We start from the raw sequence: 22,994 nt of genomic DNA, 5'->3' as shown, positions 1-22,994 counted from the left end.
AAAAGCATGCAACCAACTACTGCCGTTGCACGGATCAACTCAAGCAATCCCCCCGAACACATTAAACTTAACCATCCTCCCTGCATGTCGGTGTCAGTACCTCCCGCCCACCCAGACTTGCAGAGTGCCCATCCCCACCCCTTAAACTTGCGGCTGCGTGCAACCAACCGGGCCCCCGTCCCAGAGACGTGAATAACTGACAGACAAAGAAGTCAGTCAAAAATACTCATGAGACTACGATTTCACATTCGAAACACAGTGTGTCCATCACAAATGAGTTCCAGAACCACAGACCAAATGTAGTAGTTCACTGATTAAGAGGGCTCGGATCGCCTCCCAGTCCAGCGGCAAGTAGATAAGTTCCCAACCCAGAAATAGAGTAGCATACAGACCAGTCATTGAGACTCTCCCGTCGCCGCTTCCTACTCGCCAGGCAGGGTGCCTCCATCGGAGTCTTCGGTGCCCTTCTCACCCCTTGTCCCTCTGGCGCTGCTGCCACCTCGGTCTACTGTGCGCCAGCCGTCCAACCAATCCCAGGCCTTCTCAGGGGTAGCGAAGAACCAAGCCTTTCCATTCAGTACCACCTTCAGCTTGGCCGTGAAGAGCATGGCGGATTTCAAATCTTTCTCGCGAAGTGCCTTTTTGACCTCAAGGAAGCAGAGTCGCTGTTGCTGCACCCGGAGGGTGAAGTCCGGAAAAAAGGTGATTGGACTGTTCTGGAAATTCAGTGGGGGGGCGCAGATCTAGCTGCCTGCAGGATGATGTCCCTATCTCTGAAATTAAAAATCCTAGCCAGTAAGGGCCGCGGAGGGGCCCCGGGCTTTGGTCTGCCACCTGGCTCTTACTGGAGAAGAAGTTTGATAGTCCGCTTGGTTTGAGGCGAGTGGTGACCAGTTCCTCCACAAACAGATCTGCTGCCGGCTCCTCCACTCTCTCCGGAACCCCCAGTATACGGATGTTATTGTGCCTGGAGCGCCCTTCATAATCGTCCAGCTGCGCTTACAGTTTGGTAGTGTGGGCTTGAAGGTCATCCACCCTGCGCTGCTGTTTAGAGGTGTTGTCTACCAAGGAGCTAGCTTTGATTTCAGCATCCTTCAGTCGCGTGTTCATGGAGCGCATGTCCGGTCGGATAAGGGATACTTCAGTGGACACAGAGTCAAAACGTGACTCCAGCGATGTGCGAACAGTTGTGATGGCCGGGAGGATATCTTACAGCGTTGATTCTCTTGCCTCTTCTCCGGACTGTTGCTTTTCCATTGCAGCCGCTCCCGCTTTCGGGCCTTGCCCCAGGGGCCTTTTCCCAGGCAAATTTGTTCAGCTTGGCCTGTACCGCCGTTTAACCCCTCCCATGACTGAGGGCTTAGGATCCGAGGGAAAGGAGCAAATCATTTCTGCGTATCTTGTGAGCTATGCCATATGTCTATGGGGCTTTTCCTGCGGAGCTGCTTGTGGAGCAATGAACCATGGGCTGCCGACGAACAGGCAGTAGCAGCAGGCCGATATAGTGCACCTCTGGGGACCAGGCCTCAAACCCTCCTCCAATTAGCAGGCAGCTAAATCCACTCTGCCTAGGGCACCAGGAAACAGCAACAGCTGCCAGGCCTCACCTTTCAATGTTCTTTGCTTCAGCCCCCTTCACCGGCTGGGAGCGCAATCCGGCCGCTAGGCCACTCAGCGGCCCACCATGGCACCTCAGGAGTGTGAGCTTGTCGTTTTCCCCAACATCTATCTGCGGCCGCCCCTACCTCCTGTGGCAGCTTCGGGTCGGGCCACGATCGATGGGAAGGTGGCAAGTGGGGCCCATACGCCAAAGGACTATCAGGGTCGCGTCCTTCCCTCCTTCTCCCACTCTTGGAGACAGGCAGCGCCCAAAACTGAAGCCACCAGTAATAGGGCAGCCAGTTTTCTTGCCCGCCACAGGGATCAGCAGTTACTTTTGGGGCCACACCCTCAGATCAGCGAGGGGACTGCTTCTATTCTCCTCCGATGCAGGCGAGCCCCTGATGTTTCCGGCGCTCACAGCCCCCAGTGATGTAGCGGGCCCCTCAAAGATCGGCGCCCAGCGTGTAGTGGGGTGCGAGCTCCGGGCGATGTTGAGGCAGGCATCAGTGGCGCTCCCAGGCTCAGCCGGACACCGCTTAACACTGTATTCTCCCCGGGGCTATTGCTCCACCTCCACTCAGTCCTGTGCCGCAAGGATGCACTGACGCGGCCAACTCCGGCAGATCCGTTTGCCCGGAGTAGAGCCTCAGTTGGCGGTTCGAGTGTCCCACAAGTGCAGGTCGTAAAACGCCACCGCATAGCCTCGATGTGCGTCGTCAGGGCTAGAGCCGGAACCGCAAGCTGGAAACGGCAGTTTCACTGCTTTTACGATCCGCGGTGGCTTCCAATTTATAATAATATCCTTTTCTGCCTGTCTATGGCCGGATTATTAGGCGGATATACTCTGGAACAGGCGTGCTCCGCCGGAGCCGCCTCAGAAAGCATCCAGGTCTCTCGCGGTTGGCCACGCCCCCGCATTATGCATTATTAATCACATTCTCTAGATGTTCCATAAAATAAAATTTTATTTACTATTCTAAATCGAGGGGGGTGTAAAAGTAGGGTAAGTGGTGGATAGTGTAGGGGTAAAAATTACTATTCTTACTCGGGGGAGGGTGTACAAGTAGGGTAAGTGTTGGATAGTGTAGGGGTAAAAATTACTATTCTAACTCCAGGGGGGTGTAATAGTAGGGTAAGTGCTGGATAGTGTAGGGGTTAAAATTACTATTCTAACTCCAGGGGGGTGTAATAGTAGGGTAAGTGCTGGATAGTGTAGGGGTTAAAATTACCATTCTAACTCCAGGGGGTGTAATAGTAGGGTAAGTGTTGGATAGTGTAGGGGTTAAAATTACTATTCTAACTCCAGGGGGGTGTAATAGTAGGGTAAAAGCTGGATAGTGTAGGGGTAAAAATTACTATTCTAACTCCAGGGGGTGTAATAGTAGGGTAAGTGTTGGATAGTGTAGGGGTTAAAATTACTATTCTAACTCCAGGAGGGTGTAATAGTAGGGTGGGTGTTGGATAGTGTAGGGGTTAAAATTACTATTCTAACTCCAGGGGGGTGTAATAGTAGGGTAAGTGCTGGATAGTGTAGCGGTAAAAATTACTATTCTAACTCCAGGGGGTTTAATTAAAATACATTTTATTTTAATTATTTAATTTAAATAAAATTAAATTAAAATATTCAAATTTATTATAATAAATTATACTTATTTAAAAAAATTAATTTAAGAATAAATTAATATTATTTTAATTAAATACTTACCCATACTTGCATTGTAATGGCATGCGTTGTAATGGCTCTTGTGTTGTAAAAGTTGCGTTGTGATGGTAGTGTGTTGTAAAAGTTGTGTTGTGATGGTTGTTTCCTGTCTATGACTAAGAAAGGGAATTTAAGTTGTAGAAAAATGGCGTTGATTAGATTGATAAAGGCTGCTGGGTCAGCCGAAACGCGTCTCTTTTGTCTGCCGGGTCAGATGAGGCTCATTGAAATAAAAGCTTTAAAGTAACCTATTTGCCCTTGTGTGCGTGCTCTTTTCCATGTGGAGCAGAGGTTTTGTTGGGTATATATATATATATATATATATATATATATATATATATATATATATATATACATATATATATACACACACACACTTAACTTGTTGCTCCTTCTGGAACTCAAGGACAGTCTGCAAGAGCCTTGATATAATCTTGCAGGAGCACCAATTTAAAAAAATGGAGCGTTCTGATTGGTCCAGTGAGCTTTATTTCCCTTGGGTCATCTCACTACCGTGGTAGTCAGACTCCTGCAAGCACTCTGATTGGCTGCCAGCAAACATTTTCTCATGTTGCTGGCAGCCAATTTGAGAGCCAATACTGGACTTGGGGACTTAGTCCCTGTGCTAAAGTTTTTTTTATTGCATAAGTGTAAGGTAGGGATACCCTGACCCCTAAGCCAATGGGGGGGTGGGGATATGGGGAGGGGACAGACCCCCTAGAGCCACCCCAAAAAATCTTTAAAAGAATGCTGCAATTCAGCTATACTCTCGCTGGGTCAAAAAAATATTTATTGTGCCCAAGCCATATTTAATTATCGAATGCAACAGGGAGGCTATCACAAGGGCTGATTTCATAAAGGGAAGGGGGCTGCATGGGCCTTTCCCCAGGAATTTCACACAAGTGGGGTGGTCTGGTGACACCTCTTTAGCCGTTGTCAAAGCTAGGAGTAGATAGTGTAAGGCATATTTTCACTGGTTATGACAAAGCAGCTGCTTTTCAATAAAGTGCAATTTGGTTTAATACTGGGTATTTGTCATCATGGCTGTCAGTTAAGTGGTCACCGCCTTGAAAGTGCTGCAGGATGAGGGTTGGGATGATTTATTGAGAGAGGGAGTTTTAGAACAAGCATGGGTGGGTTTGTGGCGCCCAAAGAGGGCAGTGGCAGTGATCGCATGCTCACCGCCACATATTAAAGTTGTGAAGTATAAGGCAAAAAGGACATTAAAAACAAAGGTGCGGGGAGAGAAACAAGAGGCAACCCTAATGATGGTGCAGGGTGTGTGCAGGGCAGAGAATTTACCTCCATCAATATCAGCAGTGGAGGTTTACCAGCGCTGTTCAATGCGTCTATCAAGAAGGAGAGGTGGGTCTCTGGAAGAGCTTGTGGGCAGGGAGCAGCCTCCTGCATGCTGAAGAGAGTGCTGTAACACACATTGCAAAAGAGGGGGCAAGTGTCCTGCCTACGGGCATGATGAAGAGTCATATATTTGAGGAAAAGCTGTGGGCAACAACCAATATGGCAACCTCCAGTTACAGGGAACTACAAACAAAAATAGTATCAGAGGACGATAGTGACTAAGGATGTGAGGAAATAGTTGGGTAGTTTTAGTGGCAAAAACATTATTTATTATAAAAACAAGGATGTTAGGGCTGTGCTGCTGTGTTAAGAAACATACAGGTTATTTTTAGCAATGCAGTCCAATGGAAAATAAGGTGCAGAAGTGGAAAGAGGAGGACAGGGTAGTTATGCCTACTGTTTATGTTGACATGTCAATATGTGAAAGTGTGCATTGAACAGGTTAAAGGGATAATCAGGCAGGAAAGTGGGTATGGATTGAGGATAGATCACAGAAATTAGAACAAGAGACAGCTTTGGACAGCTGTTGGGGCCAATAGGATTGATGTGTCGCTCATTTTTTACAAATTGGGCGAAAAGGCAGCAGCAATACTGACACATCAGGTCATTAAAAAGTTCCTGAACACAGTCACTTCTGGAGTGATTTGTGGGCACTGAGCCGAAGAGAGGGAGAAGTCCAGAACACCTTCCTATCAAGAAGACGTGAAGAACTTATACATGATAGATGGTAATGTTGGAGATGGAGAAATACCATAGTGCGACCGCAGGAATGAGTGGATGTTTGAGTGGAGGGTTTAAGTATGGAAGGTAGAGGTAATTTCTAAAATACAAACGTCAGTGGAAGCAGGTGAGATTGTGGATGATTAAGCCAAGTAGAGTGTTGCAGAGACACTACAGGATGTCTTGTCAAAGCGGGATGGAGGTGCAGCTAACAAAACATGGAGAGTTCTTTTAAAGTTTGAAAAGAACGGGACGGACACATAAGATGAGTTGTCGGTGGTCAGGAAAGCAGGGGTTGTATGGCAAGCTGCTCCAAGGATCTTACAGTCAGGTTGGGAGCTGTTAAACGTTACTTGAAATAAGGGAAGAGTTGGTGAAAGAGCCAAAAATATTACTGGTGGTTTCTCTGGGGGTTGGCAATAGTCCTGAAAAAGGAAATGAATCAGCTAGTGCTACAGGTAAGGAGAGTACAGCTAAGCCTTCAGGTAAGCCGTCTGGAAGTGATATAGTGGATACGGCAAATAAGGAGAAGACTAATGGTGATAAAGTGGGAGAGGATGCTAAGGCACAGGATGCAGTAAGCAAGGATAAGATAGGGGACAGGGTAAAAAACAAGAAGTTGCCTTATACAGGGGTTGCAGGCACATTTGACACAAAATACCAAAGGGAAAATTTGGAGGAGAGAATTCATTGATGTATTTAAGCGGTTACACAGGGAAATTCAGGCTAAAGAAGGTTCAAAGGAGGAAGAACGGGAGTTAGCATGGAAGCCTAGAGTCCCCACCACAATAAAGAATTGGACTTCGGCTTCTTTAATATAGCAATACCAAAGGGGATGATGGACGGAGCGTTTGAGCAAATCAAACACTCACCCCCAGTCAACTGATCTGGGTTTAATCCATCACCATTCTTTAGCTCACTCCACCACCCCAGTTCAGACATGGCCATATGCAAATCAGTCTGACCCTAAGCCTCATGGGAACAGTTCAGCCCGAACTGCCAAGCCATGTCTTCCCTGGACCGGAAACAAGCATCCTGGGACCGGTTTCGGGTTCATAACCCCCATCAGCCAGGCTATCTTGAATCCAGTGGCAAAGTGAGCAAGGGACCTACGTCTGGGCATACCCTGCCAACTTAGGGCGAACAAAGCGATACCAAAGGGGATGATGGACGGAGGGTTTGAGCAAATCAAATACTCACCCCCAGTCAACTGATCTGGGTTTAATCCATCACCATTCTTTAGCTCCCTCCACCACCCCCGTTCAGACATGGCCATATGCAAATCAGTCTGACCCTGTGCCTCATGGGAACAGTCCAGCCCGAACTGCCAAGCCATGTCTTCCCTGGACCGGAAACAAGCGTCCTGGGACCGGTTTCGGGTTTATAACCCTCATCAGCCAGGCTATCTTGAATCCAGTAGCAAAGTGAGCAAGGGACCCATGTCTGGGCATACCCAATATATACAATTGTTTACTATGTACGTCATCTGGAGCAATGCGTCACACTTTTCAAATTCATGGATGTGGTGTGTAGGGTCCAGGTGCACTATGGTAGTTTTGCCTTGTAAATGTGTGAGATTCAGGCAAATGTTGGCAGAGAATATAGAAAAAGAATGGGGAGAGGTAGATAATGAATAATGTATGCAGAGGATGACACCTTTCCCCTTGGTTTATATAGCCAGTGGGCTTCCCATTTCATATAGGTCATTTCAAGTATATCCCACCCAGTTTGGGGTGGGTTTCTCAGGACGGGGACAAGTGCCACAGAATGGAGCATGCTGGTCCTTAAATAGAGGAAAATGCACCAGGGCACAGCGTAAATTTAGACAAGGCTATATCAACTGTGGAGGAAGGCACAGGTATTGGGTACTTGCAATTCAATTGGCAAAGGGGGCAGTATCAGGCTTGGGGACAGCAAAATACTGGAGGAAAAAGGGCCTGATAGGCCCTTACGTTGGGAGTAGTGCATTGCTGAGTACGTTATTATCCTACGTATGACAAAGTTTGGTCCTTTTACTGGGGGTTTTAAGGAAGGTTTCAAGTTGGGTTAACAAGGGCCTAGGTTAGAAAGATGAGTAAATAATTTAAAGTCAGCAGATTCACATGCAGTAGTGGTAGGGGAAAAATTAAGTAGATAAGTACCAGAAGGTAGAATAGTGGATCCTTTTAACAAATTGTCTATGGACAATCTCGCCATCTCACCGATGGGAGTAATTCCTAAAAAACAGCAAGTGGAGTTCAGGTTAATACAGAATTTATCTTGACCCAAAGGTGAATACATTAATCACTGCACTGCAGGTGGGGATGCCGGTGTAAAATATGCTTCTGTAGATAATGCCGTTGCTCTGGTATGGGCTTGTGGAAGAGGAGAGGAATTGGAAGTCAGGTAAAAAAGTCCGCTTTACAACTGCTACTTGTTCGCCCAAAGAATTTATTGTTAAGTCTGCAGTTTGAATGCCATATTTATGTTGACAGAATGCTGCTGATGAGCGGTTCAGTTTCTAGTTCGTTATTTGAATTGTTTAGTTCACTTTTTCAATACAGGAGTGGTTTTAGAAGACTAACACATAATTCAGATGACTTTCTGTTTGTTGGAAAGGCGGATTGTGGGGAATATGTTAAAGCATTGGCGGCTTTTAAAGTCATAATGACAAAGCTTGGTGTCCTTTGGCACCACAAAAGACTGAGGTATCAGTTTTGATTCTATGAAGATGGAAGTATGCCTACCACAAGAAAAGGCCCAGGTGTTGTTACAACTGTTAGAGAAAGCGGTTATATCAAAGAGGTTGGAACTGAGGAAAGTTCAATGTTTTTTGGTCACTAAACTTTGCTTTTCGAGTAGTCAGAGCTGGACAGACTTTCTGTAGAAGACTAGGTTTTTCTCTGCCTGAAGCGACATTGCCTTATCCTAGAGTACAATTGTAGCCAGCGTGTGTGCCGATTTGCTGATTTAGATTACATTTCTAAAAGACTTTAATGGTACAACCATATTGTCCTTACAGGATGAGCAGTTGTGGCAGGTTCAGATTGATTCTGATGCAGCAGGTTCCCATGGTTTTTGTCTGTTTTGGGATGAGTGGCAGAATCAAGGCAGTAGGATTGACTGGCACTTAGAAGGAGAATTGCCTTCTTAGAATTGTTTCCATTGGTGGTTGCTGTCTGCTTATGGTGACAACTAATACCCAACAGGACAGTCACATTTAAAGAAGATAACCAAACAGTAGTGGCTTTTGTGAATTCTCAAAAGACCAAGGATGAGAAAGTTTTGCTTTTGTTGAGGGTTTTACTATTGGCATGTTTGAAGTTCAACATTATCTTCAGGGCGAGATATGTATCCAGGGTAGATAATACCTTGGTTACAGTGACATAGGTTAATGTTAAAAGAATTAGTGAGAGCTCGTTTACCCGAAGGTGTCTTGGCGCTGAGCACATTGTAACACAACCGGAAGACCCAATTAGTTGTTGACAAGCCAAGTTTTTAAATCAGTCCTGAATTCGGCGAAGGAGGGTAAAGCCCTGATGTGTGGGGGGAAGGTTGTTCCAGTCAGATACAGTCCTTGTTATAAAACACCGACCACCCAAACTAGTCCTATGAAATCCTGGCACTATCAATTTCTTGGCACCAGAGGAGCGCAACAAAGGTTCAGTAGCGGAGAAGAGCAGAGAACGTAGGCATCACTGGGTGATGGGGATAGGAGGATTCTTGATCTGGCTGAGAAGTAGGTAGCGCATTCCACTAAAAAAATATTATCAACTGGCATGGGAGGAATATTTGCAGTCCAGGGAACAGATACATGATAGAGATGTTTAATCTATGGAACGCAGACAGAAGACTGCAGAGAGGTTTATTATGAGTGAGATTTCCAAAGGGTTTGCCAGCAGTGACTATTACAGGCAAATGGGCAGGTAATACATTTTACAGGATATGTTTTTGCGGTTATGATCCTATCTATGGTGGGGAATTTTGTAAGATCATTTTGGCATGTTGGGCTATGAGAGGGGTTGCGGCAGGAAAGAAGGAGGTCTATTTCTTTGTCATTGTTACAAGATATTTTAGCTATGTTGCTTGTTATTTGCACATCTAATTGGGAAGTGACTTTAATTTCTCTTTGCAAGGTGTGGCTTTATGCTGGTGCATTTCTGAATTACTAGGTGTAAAAGGTTTTCCTGTTTAACACGTACAAAGGTTGTGGCAACTGCAGATGAGGTAAGGGTTTGGTTGAAATAGAGTAAAACAGATCATTTAGGTAGAGGTCAAGAGATGATGCTTTACAGGTCAGATATACAGAATTGTTGTCCAGTGAGTAGAGAGTTTGATTTCATCATGATAAAAGGTGAATTTCAAGAGCAAGTGTTTACACACCCTTTTATCAGCTTTTCAAATTCTTGGAGTGCTAAGGTTTGCTTTAGACGACTTGGGTTTAGCAGCAAATGAATATGGCACCCTTTTGTTCAAGATTGGTTCATCAACTGAAGCAAACTAGGTGGGTTTGTCAGTTGGGATACTATTAGTTTTGGGTAGATGTTCTTCAGATTGCTATAAACGCTATATTCGGTTGCATAAATAAATGTGATGTTTCTATTTCCTTGTTAATATGTTTTGTTTTGTTTCTTAGGATGTGTTTCAGGACCATCCAGTGATCACAGCTGTCTGGATTGTTGGACATTTGTTGGTTCAGTGTGCTGCAAAGCAGACAGAAAAAGGCCCTTTAGAAAACAGTTGGGGTTGGATGGAGATAGTGTACTTATCTCTTTGAGGGCAAAGAGTGGCATAAGATGTGGCGAGTTACTTGCAATGCTAAGTTCATTACTGGAAGGATTTGCCCGGATTAGTGGTGCACCTTGGGCTGTATTAAGGAAGCGCCCTAGGGGCGCAATGGGTGTTTGCACTCGCTCTGTGCGCCCCAGGGAAACTTTGGTATTACAGAAGGGGCCACAGACGCTTGTTCATCCCAGTCTGTAGTACTGATAGCAATGTCACACATAAAGCGTCATCGCTATCTTCAGAGGGTGTTTTTGCATGGGGGTGAGGCCCCATGCAGGTGGATAGATTGGTGAAGGTGACGGTGGAGCATGTGATAACGTCAGTGGGGCATCAACAGCAGGTGAAGGGGAGGAGATTATGAGGGGGGGCTCTTGGAATTTTATTAGGGGGTGGCTTTAATGAGGAAATATATTGGCTAGTGAGATATTGTTTAGTAAGGCATTATTTGCAAAGGGTTTAAGCATGTTTAATATTCCATAACTAAGCTATTAAAGCAACTTCTTACCTTTATATTGTGGAGGAATGTGAGTGCCGTCTTGCCCCGGTGAAGTTGGGCATGCCCAGTCTCTCCCCAGGCATATCGGTCAAGTGGAGCGGCCTGGTGAAATTATGCCACGATTGGCTTGGCGACAAGGAGGGAGGATTCAAAGTGACAGTTAGGCAGAAGCTTGGTGTGGCATAGTCTCTTTGGCCATCGTCGCACCAAGGTGCAGGGAGCGTCAAGTGTTTTTCCCCATCAAAAAACTTTTCTATCTGTTCCTAAATTCCATGTATTTTGCACATAGCTGTTGAGGGCATAGAATCGTTTTTGACAAGATAGGTCTGTTTGAATTGTGCTTTAGGACTTTCTTCATATTGCTGCTGGCAGGCAGGTCTGGAGTTTGTGTTTTAGGCAGGGTCACCACGATGAATTGTTAGTATGGGGGTATCAAACGGTGGAGAAGCACAGACCAGTGAGGTCAGGGTTATTGTCAGGGGAGCAAGGTGGGTGGATTAGGTGAAGGAGACAGTGGAGTGGGTTGATGACGTCAGTGGGGTATGAATAGTAGACCAGATGTGGGTGTGTGAAGGGGAGGAAGTTATAAGGAGGGAGGCGCTCTGAATTTTAGTAGGGGTGAGTTTATTGAGGAAATATATTGTTGTGAAGTATTAGTTTGCAAAGTAATGTTTGCCTACGGTTTATGTATGTTTATTATTCTAGACCTGTGCTATTAAATCAACTGTTTACCCTTTAATTGGGTAAAGTGTATTATTACAGCCCCATCTTGCGCGATGAAAATGATAAATGCTATCGCGTCGATCCCTCTTTCTTTAAAACACTGATAACAAATCATACCTTTGTTGGTTTCTCTTTCAGAACGCACCCCTCTATCTTCTGCAACACTAGCTTAGTGGGGGGGGGGGGGGGGTTCATACATTTGAGTATTCAAAACCCTCCACAGTGTTAATTTGTGTAGCCAATCGCAATAATACATATCACTTTCTGACACTTCTCATTTTAATGGTCGGGCTTAACAGTGCAGCTGTCCTTAGACAATTCTGTGTGACTCACCAAGTGAGGTAATTTGGCCTCGCCCACATGTTGGGAGTAGGATTACATGTTTTTGATAGGGCACAAATTGTATGCTTCCACATAAAAGTGCCTTCTACACAGCTCTGATCATTTTATTTATCTATACAGCTGCCAGAACTTGAATATTCAGGGGCACAGTCAAGACATTGTAAGCGTTTTAGCTAACTAGATAATTTATGGCGGTTTTCTCTGGCGGCAGCACAGATGGAAGGAGGACAGTCATTAACCTACATGGATTTTAGGTGCGGCTTGTGTTGTGTTTATTTATATGCATAAGTCTTTTATCTATGTTACTGCCTCGCGATATTCAGCTGCTGCCACGAGCCTCCCTATCTCTTTATGACGTCACTGCATTCTGTACTTGTACTGGTGGCTCTGGTGACAGTTGGATGACATATGCTGGCAGGATCGTGATCTGAGCAGACGCCCCCTCTGGTGTTAGGGTTTTACTTAATAAAGTAACTTGGACTTACCTTACGCTTTCGAGTCATCTTTACAAATTGGTGACGAGGATGGGATCCGAACCCACGCGTGCAAAGCACATTTCATCATTATCATTGTGCAGGATGGGGGTCTCGCCCTCCCTTATCACCAATGACAACAGCGGTGCTTCTTCTTTTCGAGACTACGGGTGGATTCTGGATGGTGATACCGGTGGGGGTTTCTTCTCACAGGGAACACACATGGCGGTTCCTGGTGGGGAGAGCACTCCTAGCGACGTTCCCGACTGTGAATGCAGTGGTAGTGGCACGAGTGAAGAACTATCTCAAACGGAGGACAATGATCAGAGCACAAGAAATGCAGTTGTTTGTCCTAATGAATCCAGAGAAGCAGAAGTAAGGTCTCAAAACAGCATTACGTATAATGAACCCAAGGTGAGCAGATACGGTAGGGTTGGGAAACCACCAGCTAAGTTAAAAGATTTCGAGTGTGCTTAGCGTCTGGTTTTGTTCCCTGCTTATCCTCCTCATCAGGTACATGTACTCTTGTTTTATTATTGATAAGGAGATGTGTTGTGTTTATTTATATGCATAAGTCTTTTATCTATGTTACTGCCTCGCGATATTCAGCTGCTGCCACGAGCCTCCCTATCTCTTTATGACGTCACTGTATTCTGTACTTGTACTGGTGGCTCTGGTGACAGTTGGATGACAGTTGCTGGCAGGATCGTGATCTGAGCTAGTGGTGTTAGGGTTTTACTTAATAAAGTAACTTGGACTTACCTTACGCTTTCGAGTCATCTTTACAGCTTGAAAGCGCAAATGGAGTGGTGTGGCTCACTAGTTAGCGGTAGACCCGGAGCAGAGAACGGCCCGGGACCAGGGTTCAATTCCCGACGCGGCAGGGTCGTGGACCTGGGTCAATGGACTCAATAATTCTCGCCTCGGTGCCTACTCTAACCAGGGATCACACTCGGCAACTCTGGGCATTAAGCTTGCCTCATCTCTACAACGGCCCCCCACAGACGCCAGGGATGCCTGGTTTCACCTTGGAGATACCCAGAAGGGACCGTCTAACAGGGAAAGCCAGGACGGGTTCCCCAGCGGTCTTCAGCGCCAGGACGCCCCGAGATGGGGTAACAGTGCGCTTTACAAGTATCATCATTACATTACAAATGTCACCTTACCTTTTATTCTACAACAATATTTTTATACAGTTCTTTGCTTACACAAAAATACAAATCAATTCCCATGTTATCTTCTAGTAATGTTTCAAATTAACCCCACATTATTCTTTTAAAGCCAGACCCATATGCATTGCCTGTACTTGGTGCTTGTTAAATTTAAAAGGGTTAGAAATAGTGCTCTCGTCACCTTTCATATTTTACAAATACACCCCCCCCCCCTTCTCTTCTGAGAGCTCCCGTTTTCACAGATCCTAAGCGGACTCAGTCTTTACCTTTCTGATCCCTCATGTAGTCCCCGCACATTCCTTCTCCAGGGTCAGGGTGCACCAAAAGTGGTGTATTTTCCTGAAGCTATCACACTCTCAACGTAATTCTTTTAGTTCGTTTTTTCGCCGGCTGCAAAACTGCGCAAGCGTGACCGACAAAGGCTACGTACTTATCACGTGACAAAACACGTCTTTCAAGTCACTTCCTGGGGATGGACTTAGTTCTCGCAACACCAGGCATCGTGGTTGCTAGGCAACGTGCTCTTGAGACAACAGAACGCGGAGAGGTGTCTCTTGGGCAGAGGAGTACCTGTCTGCGATGGGCACCATGTCGGCCACGGAGGTGCAGTACGGTCGGAGGAAAGGTCTTAGCCGGGCCTGCTCAGGTGAGAGCACAATAAGATAACGGCAGCGTCTGGGACACGGACAGCCCAAGGTATAGAGAGCCCGAAAGCCTCGTATACGAAATAGGAAGGTGCAATATTCATCTGAATAATGTATTCATCCTGAATGCAACTATGCTTTTAAACAGTTTATATTAGTTTCACTAGTTTTGTGGTGATTTTAACGTTTTTTTAAAAGAAATGACAAAGCCAATAGGCATGGTTTAAAAAAAGTAAAAATGGTTTCTTCATTTTTTGGCGATAGGGTGACCAACTGGCATGGGGGCAAATTCAGGACGGTGAGTGTAAAAATTCAGGGCCAAGGGTCAAAATTCAGGACAGAAAGTCAAAATTCAGGACAAAAATTTGCAGCAAAAGGTACGTTTTACAAACACATCAGAGGAGGTCGCCAAATAGTATATAAGTAAATGGACAACCAACATAGGTACAAGTCAAAATACGTTTATATTAGTTTGAGACAATCATGCACAACACGTTTTTTCGGTATGCTCGCAGTTTTGAGCAACTCTGCAGGTCTTTTTGTGTTATTTCAAATGATCATAATCTATTTATAGGGTTACTACATTGGGTTGTTCAGTCTAATATTTTGTTTACAGTTCATGGTCCTGAGCAAGCATTTGTGGTGAGAGAAGTGGTCGGGAAGATTTGTTCGGATGGACTTTATTACTAGCATCTCATATCTGAGTGCCACTGTGAGATATAAATATGTATATAGGTGAGGGTAATGCACTCAGTTTTTTCAGAACATGTCGTATACGCAATCAAGTGCCCCTGTGGGCTATTATATGTTGGCAAAACGGATAGGAAACTAAGAATCCGCCTTTCAGAGCATAAGAGCAGAATTCGCAACAAAAACATGACATCACCACTTGCAAAACATTGGGCTGAAAACAACCACACCATAGCTCAGATACGCTTCCAAATTATCGAGCAGGTTCCACAACGATTGGGACTTGACAATGCAAAAGCTTTACTAAGGAGAGAAATTTACTGGATCCGCAAACTTAAAACCGTGGCCCCTTTTGGGCTCAATGACAAACTGGACATGATATGCTTTCTATGACCTTCAGTCTAAACATGACCCGCAAAATTCATAGTTCCAGATATGAACCATTAAAATATAGTTGCTGTCAATAGCTAGCAACTGCTGTTTATTCTAAAAGAAAACAATGATAGCTTTAATTCTCGAAGGAGAAACTAACACAGTGGTTTTCAACTATAGGTTGTCATAATGTATAATGTACACAGGAATTGTTATCTACATAAGAAGATGCTAAGCAAGAGATGCTTTAAATGTGTTACAAAAGTTTATTATTCTAATTCCTTTCACCTCTTTCTTTCTTTTTCACACTTTACTTCTCCAGCTATTGTGATAAGGTAAATCCGTAATTCTGATGCAATAACAAAACCCAAAATATTGGTAGCATGTGACCCTAGAAATCGAAATTGTCTTCAATCTAAGCATATGAAATATCTATTTACAATCTGTTCACTAGTAGAAGACGCCAGGCTATTTTCCAATATACTCAGTAATGAGACTGTTCCACAATGGCTGCCATCTTCATCGTTCTGTGCCTAGTCCCTTATCTATTACGACTAACTCGGCTTAACATAGTCATAGGACTATGGACACCTATGCGTCACTGCCACAACACGCCGGTCGAGAGTGAACACGGAGATTACCTGAGCGTTGCTCGGTAAGTTTAAATGACATCCCGCGTTTGGTTAGACATATTGTAGTCGTTAACTAAACGGCACTTTGCTAAAATACGCATCGTTCTATTTTTTCCAGCGCGAGTGAGTTAAAAAGACAGTTAAGATTCATTCAGCACAACCCGCAAAATACAAAGTGTGCACGGAGCTCATTACAGCGCCTGAGCGTTGCTCGGTAAGTGTAAAAGGCATCCTGCGCCTGGTTAGACACGTAATAGTTGCTAAGTAAACAGCACTTTGCTAAAACACGCATCGTTTTACTTATTTTTTCCAGCGTGAGCAAATTAAAAAGACGTAAAAGACTTATTATCTCAACCCGCCAACTATAAAGTGTACACGGAGCTCATTGCAGCGCCGCACGGTAAGCCCAATTGTTAACCCACGCTAGGTGGGATTGTAAACACCTAAGATCGCAATAGCACCTGGTTATAACAAGCACTGTCTCCTTTCTTTTTGTAGCGCAGTAAATATTTTAGAGACGTTCGCGAGCCATCAGGCAAAAATCCTGGACTCGCAGGTAAATGCTGTTCCTATAAAGCACGATCTAGCAATAATCAGTTTATCCAGTAGATAATGACATATATCTCTATCTGCTTAAACCCATCAGAATCCATCAGTTCACTTCGTGATCTCAAACAATCAGGTGAGCCACATGCTTTTACGCATAAACGCAATTTATAAGCATGGAGAGGAATGTCATCTCATACATATGCTTTAACTTATTCACAGATAACTTGGTCCCACTTGGAAATGCAGACTTATTTTTAATTTACAACACTAATACTTCTAAGACAACCAGTTACTAGGGTAAGGTGATCAACCTATCACTTTAATAGCAGATCTTTATTCTATAAAATTACCAATACTAATTGAGCTTCCTATTTTCTTTTCTTCTTCTTTTTCTTTAGACCCCTGACGAAGGGGCGTTGACCCCGAAATGCATTGGGTTACGAATGTAATTGTGTTGTTTCATGTTTTATGAACTGTATATGAATTAGTGATTTTCATGATACAATTGATTTGATGTAAAGTTTAAAAATGACATGAATGAATCTTTATTGACTAAAACTTGTTTGTTGAAGAACAAAGATTAACATGGATTATCGTTTTCATTGATTATAATTTAATAGTAGTGCGCACCGGAGTCCTGGAGATCTAGCGATCCCAGGCCATATTCACTGTGAGATATAAAGCAGCACGCATAGGATGTAGCTAAATGGGTCTTGCACTGCTGGACTAGAGTGCAATCCTCCGAGTGACCAGCTTTGTGTCAGATGCTACTGGATTCAAGCTAGCCTGGCTGATGAGGGGTGTTACCCCGAAACCGGTCCCAGGATGCTTGTTTCCACTCCAGTGAGGACCTGGCTTGGCGGTTCGGGCAGGACTAATCCCATGAGGCACAGGGTCAAGACTGATTTTCATATGGCTGGGTCTGAACTGGGGTGGCGAAGTGAGCTAAAAATGGTGATGGATTCAACCTACTGTGACTGGGGGTGAGTGTCTGAAAAATGTCAGTGCTCCGTCCATCCTCTCCTTGTGTTTGCTTTGTTTGCCCCCAATTTGAAAGGGTATGCCCAGACGTGGATCCCTTGCTCACTTTGCCACTGGATTCAAGCTAGCCTGGCTGATGAGGGGTGTTCAATGCTAATCTTGAGACATTGAAATGTCCACAGTATAAAAAAATCCAGCTCAAAATGATTCCAGCAAGATATACACTAGTAGATTTGAGCGTAAGCAAGAAAAGTGAAGGCAGGGTAAAGGTAGGAGAGCAGTATAGTTATACCAAGAAGATGAGGCTCACAGGAGTTGTAGTATAACCTAAAGTGTCACGCCCCCCCACGTGTAGCTTGTTTTATGCGCCAGCAGATGTACTGAGGTGATCTGTACTTTTTAAGATATACATGATCGAAATAAAGTTTCGATGATGATGATGATATCATGCAAATCCCTGAGGTTTATGTCTTCACTGACTGTAGCTTGCAGGACATAAATTACCTCAAATGGTGCATGATATGTTTCTGCTGACTGCTGTAGAAAAATGATGACGAAGAGCTACAGGACAGACATATGTACAGTACCTAGTACAGGGCTTTAAGTGGAATGAAAAAACTGGGGGGTTCTGTCAAAGGGGCTTGGCCGATGTAACTAAGGGCGTGGCTTAAAAACACATAAGCTAAAAAATCTGTGCTTAGCATATTTTGCCGACCGACTGGTAAATTTGCTGCTTCTGTCAGTGCATCCAGATAAATAACACAATAAGTAACAATCCACCTAGACAAGCCAGGACTTTTGGCTTTATTATTATATTATTATTATTATTTAAAATTTTATATAGCGCGCAGTTACCCTTGGGCATCCCAGCGCTTGTCCAGACACCAACAGTTAACAAAAGGCCAGTTCAGTGCAGTCAAGCAGGAAACAAATACGTTTTGAGACATTTACGAACTCGCAAGGTGCAGGTCTCGGATCGCAATTTTAAAGGGAGCGCGTTCCACAGCATGGCTGTGTTAACCGAAAATCTTCTCCCGCCAGTACGGGCCCTTTTTACTCTAGGGATTAGGAGTAGATGTTTCTGATCAGAGCGCAGTGTTCTGTTAGCCTTATAAGGCACCGCTAGATTCCTCAATATGGGAGGGCCCTTCCCCTGAAGGATTTTATGGGCTGTGCAGAGAGCCTTAAATTTGACCCTTTCCCGCACTGGGAGCCAATGCAGAGCCTTTAAGGCCGGTTTAGCTGACTGCATCCTAGGGACGCCCATGAGCAGTCTTGCAGCAGCATTTTGAATCTGCTGGAGTTTATTAAGAGTGGCTTCCGGGGCGCCCAGAAAAATAGCATTACTATAATCTAGTCTCGATGTAATCAGCCCCTGAATCAGCAGCTTCCTTGATGTTAAAGGCAGAAGAGGGAACATTTTACGAGCTGACCGAAGCAGGGAAAAACAGACTCCTGCAGTTTTTTCGCTTGGGTCCTAAACGACAGGTCTTGCTCTAACCAGACCCCTAAACTCTTGATCTCCTCTTTCGAGCTCGGGAGCTCTCCCATACAGCTAGGCCAGCTGGTCAAAGGGAGTGAAGGGATCTTACTCCCTAACAGCATAATTTCTGTCTTCGAACCATTCAGCTTAAGAGCTGACTCACACATCCAAGTGTGGACTTCCGACAGGCAGGAATGCAGTAGATCGGGGTTCTTCACCAGTTGGGATAAGGCGACCACCAACTGCGTATCATCCGCATAACTGACGATTTTGATGTCAAAAGGGGCCACCACATCCTCCAGGGGGGCCATATATACATTAAACAATATGGGGCTGAGGGAAGAGCCCTGTGGCACCCCACACTGGTGTGGAGAAGTGTGGCTCAGGGGTTAGAGGCGGCAGACCCGGAAGCTGAGATCGGCCCTGGACCAGGGTTCAATTCCCCGCCTCGGCGGGTCTTGGGCTCAAAAATTCCACGGACTCGATAATTCTCGCTCCGGTGCCTTCTCAACTCACGGGTTCACACTCTGCGACTCTGGGCAATAGCTTGCTTAATCTCCACAACGGCCCCTCGCGGCGGGATGCCTGGCTTTCACCTTGTGGATACCCTGCCGGGGTTATCTCACAAGGGAATACCAGGACGGGTTCCCTAAGCAAGCGCCGGGAAACCCTTTGTGGGTAGCTGTGCGCTATATAAGCTCAAATACATTTACATTTACACATACAATAGATGTTGACCGATCACTACCTTCCCAAACCTGGTATGATCGGCCGTTGAGAAATGACCTAAGCCACTTCAAAGCGACCCCTGACGCACCCACTTCTGACAGTCGTTGAATCAACACCTGATGGTTCACCGTGTCGAAAGCCTCACTGAGGTCCAGGAGGATCACTGCCACTGACCCTCCTGAGTCCAAAATGCATCTGGCTTCGTCCACGACTGCCAGAAGGGCGGTGTCGGTGCCCTGGCCTGGCCGAAAACCGGTTTGTGAATCTCGAACCAAGCCATTAGTCTCCAGGAAACCTGACAGTTGTTGATTCACTAACCTTTCAGCGATTTTACAGAGTCCCGGCAGCAGGGAGATGGGCATGAAGTTAGCCAGGTCCGAAGGATCCAAATTTGGCTTCTTTAAAAGTGCCTTTACCACTGCTGTTTTCCAGCTCGGTGGCACCAAACCATGGGCAAAGGAGACATTCATTAAGTCGGTCACAGGAACCGCAATAGAAGTTGCTACCTGTTTTAGGAACTTCATGGTACCGGATCCCTAGGGGAGCCACTTTTCATAGATCTCAAAGCCTTCAGAACTTCAGCCACTGATGCTGGGCCAAAAGTATTTAAATGAATAGATACTCCTCTTGGCTGTTTTACTGTGTCCATTTTATGATCGGACTGAAGCAACGGAGGCTGGGGTAAGGTGCTTAATATCTTCTCAATTTTCGTGTGGAAGTAGTCTGCCAGCTCCTCACACTTCTGGTTATCATGTGTAACCACGGGCTCGGGAACTTTAAGAAGTTCCTTTACCACTTTAAAAGTCTCCCTGGAAGAGTTGGAGGCAGATCTTATGCGCGCCTCAAAAAATTGGGCTTTAGCCTGACGAAGAGCGGATTTATACCCCCTCATTGCAGAGCGATATTCCTCTCGCCTGGCTACCTCCCATTCCTTTCTCCACATCCTCTCCAGCTTCTTACATCCCTTCCTAAGGGTAAATAGCTCGGGAGTGTACCACGGGGCAGAGCCAATTCTTTTCTCCCTCTTTTGCACTCTCTTTTTCGGGATTATGGCATCAAGAGAAGTGGTCAGCCACTGATTGAAATTAGCGTCTCCCTTTACCGGGTCCGATTCGGGGGGAGGGCACATGTCATCAAGTTTAGAAGTCCAGTCATTGATCGATAGCCTGGACCAAGCTCTGTCCACCAAAAAGGCCTGATGGGCCGATGTGGGCAATGAGCAGATTTGCCATGTTGCAGAAACCAAAAAGTGGTCAGACCACGGGAGGGGATATACTGGCCTAGCCATGAAGCGGGGGCTATTAGAAAACATTGGGTCGAGTAAGTGTCCCTTATCATGCGTAGCCCCTGCATTGATTAAGGACAGCTTGCATGCTTTCAGATCGCCCTGAAGGTCTCGGGCTACTGGATCCGCTGGGTCGTTAAAATGGAGATTAAAGTCTCCCATCACTATAAAATTAGCCGTAGACGAGGCCAGGGTAGTCACTGTTTCCATTAAGGAGCTGACAAAGTTACCAACACAGCCCGGAGGCCGGTAGATCAGTATACCTGACAGCGATACCGTAGGGGATGTCCGCAAGGAAAAGTGGCAGCTCTCACAGTCCGACACTAAACCAATCTGAGCCCTACATACATATGTGTCCCTGTATAAAATAGCAATGCCACCCCCTCGCCATCAAGATGATATATAAGAAAACCTGGAGGGAGGGCTTGCACGATGTCGGCATCAGAACTGGAAGTTATCCAAGTTTCCGTCAGGAACAAGATGTCTAAGTCCAGCTCTTGTATAAGGAACTTTGTCAATGGTTGTTAGTTGCAGAAGACTAATAAGCAACAACTTTGGCTTCATTGTAAATAATATTGAAAATGCTTCAGTTCTAAAATTATGAGACTGTGAAAGAACTGTAACCAGTCTCTTTGGAGTTACATCAAAGGCAGTGAAGGGCGGAACTGCAGCAGAGGTAAGATTTTGTTTCCACCCTGAGTATTAGGGCAAAATGGAGAGCCAAATAGGGCCCCATCTCAGCACCTGCTTTTTAGAACTGCACCCGGCGCTGAGCACAGGCAGGACCCGGCCCACTTAAAGCCCTGACCTGGCCATCTTAAAGCCCTGACCTAATTAAGCATCCTGATTCATGAGACACCTGCACACACAATATCAAATCTCTTCTGTGATTTATTTTGCTGTTAGTTGCAAGGTGACATTGATATATGTATATTTACTGCAGCTAATATGCTACCACTGTCCAGAGCCTGCCTTTCCACAGTGAAAAGTGCAATAAGAAAACAGTCCTGTTTAATGCAAGAAGAATACCACAGGTCAATCCACCAGGGACTGAATGTAATAAAGGTTATTTTTTTGTTACTAAGTCTTTGAATCAAGCTTCGATAGCGAAACATCTTTTTACATTGCAAAGAACCTGTTTTAAGATAGGGGATAGAGTTTCTAAATTGTGAAAGGGGTTTTGCGACACCTTCCAAATTGTAAACATGAGACGGCATGAAAGAGCTATTAGCTTCCTCTTTGTGAGTCACAATGTAATGTAATGTAACAGTGGTTTGGGACCTCAGTTGTAGTTGCAAAGCACACACTTCACTGCTCAGCTTGGAACACCTTAACAATACTATGGAAAAAGAGGAAATCTTTCGCCTCAGGCAGCTTAGGTCAATTAACACCTATTTATTTCTGATTCAAGCAGCCTTTACATCCCCAGATTTACCAGTCCCCAGATTTACATTTCTTTGAAGCAGCCCGGCACCCTGGCTGCCCCTCCCTCTGAATCACAGCACGGGAGACCCCCTCCCTTCTGCCTGAGCTGAGCCAACTCAACTGCTGATCATTTTTCCTTTGGCCGCAAGGCTAAAATTACGGACAAATGCCGTCCGTGGAAACTTGCTTCACGGACAACGGACACAGCAGTAAATTTATGGACTGTCCGTGAAAATTACGGACGGTTGGTCACCCTAATTGGCGAGGTTATGTGTCGGAAGAGTGAGTGACCTCATGGTCAAATTGTTCAGTTGCCGAGTGAATGGATAAGTGAATGAAAGGTAGTGACCGCATGGATGAGTGAATACGTACAAGGATGGTTTGGGGGTAGGGGGTGCAGGGCTCCTTGTGGGGCCAAGAGCAGTGGAATCAATTGTATTGCAGCATTTATAAAGTAAAGCGCTTACTACCTTTATGTGAGGCACTAAAACATCTGCTACGTGGGTAGCAAGCTACACTATGAAGGGTGTGTGGTTGGAACGATGTTGTCTTTGTTTTGATCCTATATGGAAAGTGTTTCCATGTCCCCCATGATCAGGAGCATAGTCTCACTTAAATTACCCCCAAAGATGAAAAATAAAATGGTAATTCATTACCATTTTTTTTCATCCTCCTGAATGAACTGAACGTTGGGACAGAGGTGGAGCTGCTGGTGAATGACAACAACAGGGAGGAAGGTGGGCTGTTTGTGCACTTTTCAAATAGCGCATGTCCCTTTGGCCGGACGTCTTGAGACGGCCAGCCAGACATGCGCAATTTAAACCTCTAACCCAGCTGTTTTAAAACACCTG

At 45.2% G+C, this 22,994-nt stretch overlaps 2 protein-coding genes across 3 annotated transcripts in view; one reads left to right on the top strand and one right to left on the bottom strand.

The window, feature by feature from the left end:
* Nucleotides 1-13,755, bottom strand: part of PHOSPHO2 (phosphatase, orphan 2) — a 108,715-nt gene extending 94,960 nt beyond the window's left edge. Inside the window, exon 1 of the mRNA XM_086956082.1 lies at nt 13,620-13,755. The gene's annotated coding sequence lies outside the window, so the exon portion shown is untranslated. The remainder of the gene's footprint in view (nt 1-13,619) is intronic.
* Nucleotides 13,756-13,862: 107 nt separating this feature from the next.
* The window catches only part of CFAP210 (cilia and flagella associated protein 210), a 227,949-nt gene continuing 218,817 nt past the window's right edge, over nt 13,863-22,994 (top strand). Inside the window, exon 1 of one of the 2 annotated variants that reach the window (XM_086956079.1) lies at nt 13,863-13,999. In XM_086956079.1, coding sequence (XP_086812205.1) covers nt 13,933-13,999 — 67 coding nt within the window. In that variant the 5' untranslated portion in view covers nt 13,863-13,932. Of the gene's footprint in view, nt 14,050-22,994 lie in introns of both variants that reach the window. The other variant, XM_086956080.1, reaches the window with a different exon arrangement.

This window comes from Lissotriton vulgaris, chromosome 2_1 (assembly GCF_964263255.1).
Source record: "Lissotriton vulgaris chromosome 2_1, aLisVul1.2, whole genome shotgun sequence".
NCBI classification, from domain to species: domain Eukaryota; kingdom Metazoa; phylum Chordata; class Amphibia; order Caudata; family Salamandridae; genus Lissotriton; species Lissotriton vulgaris.
The sequence above is the reverse complement of the archived record's forward strand: the minus strand, read 5'-3'. Positions and strand labels throughout refer to the sequence as shown.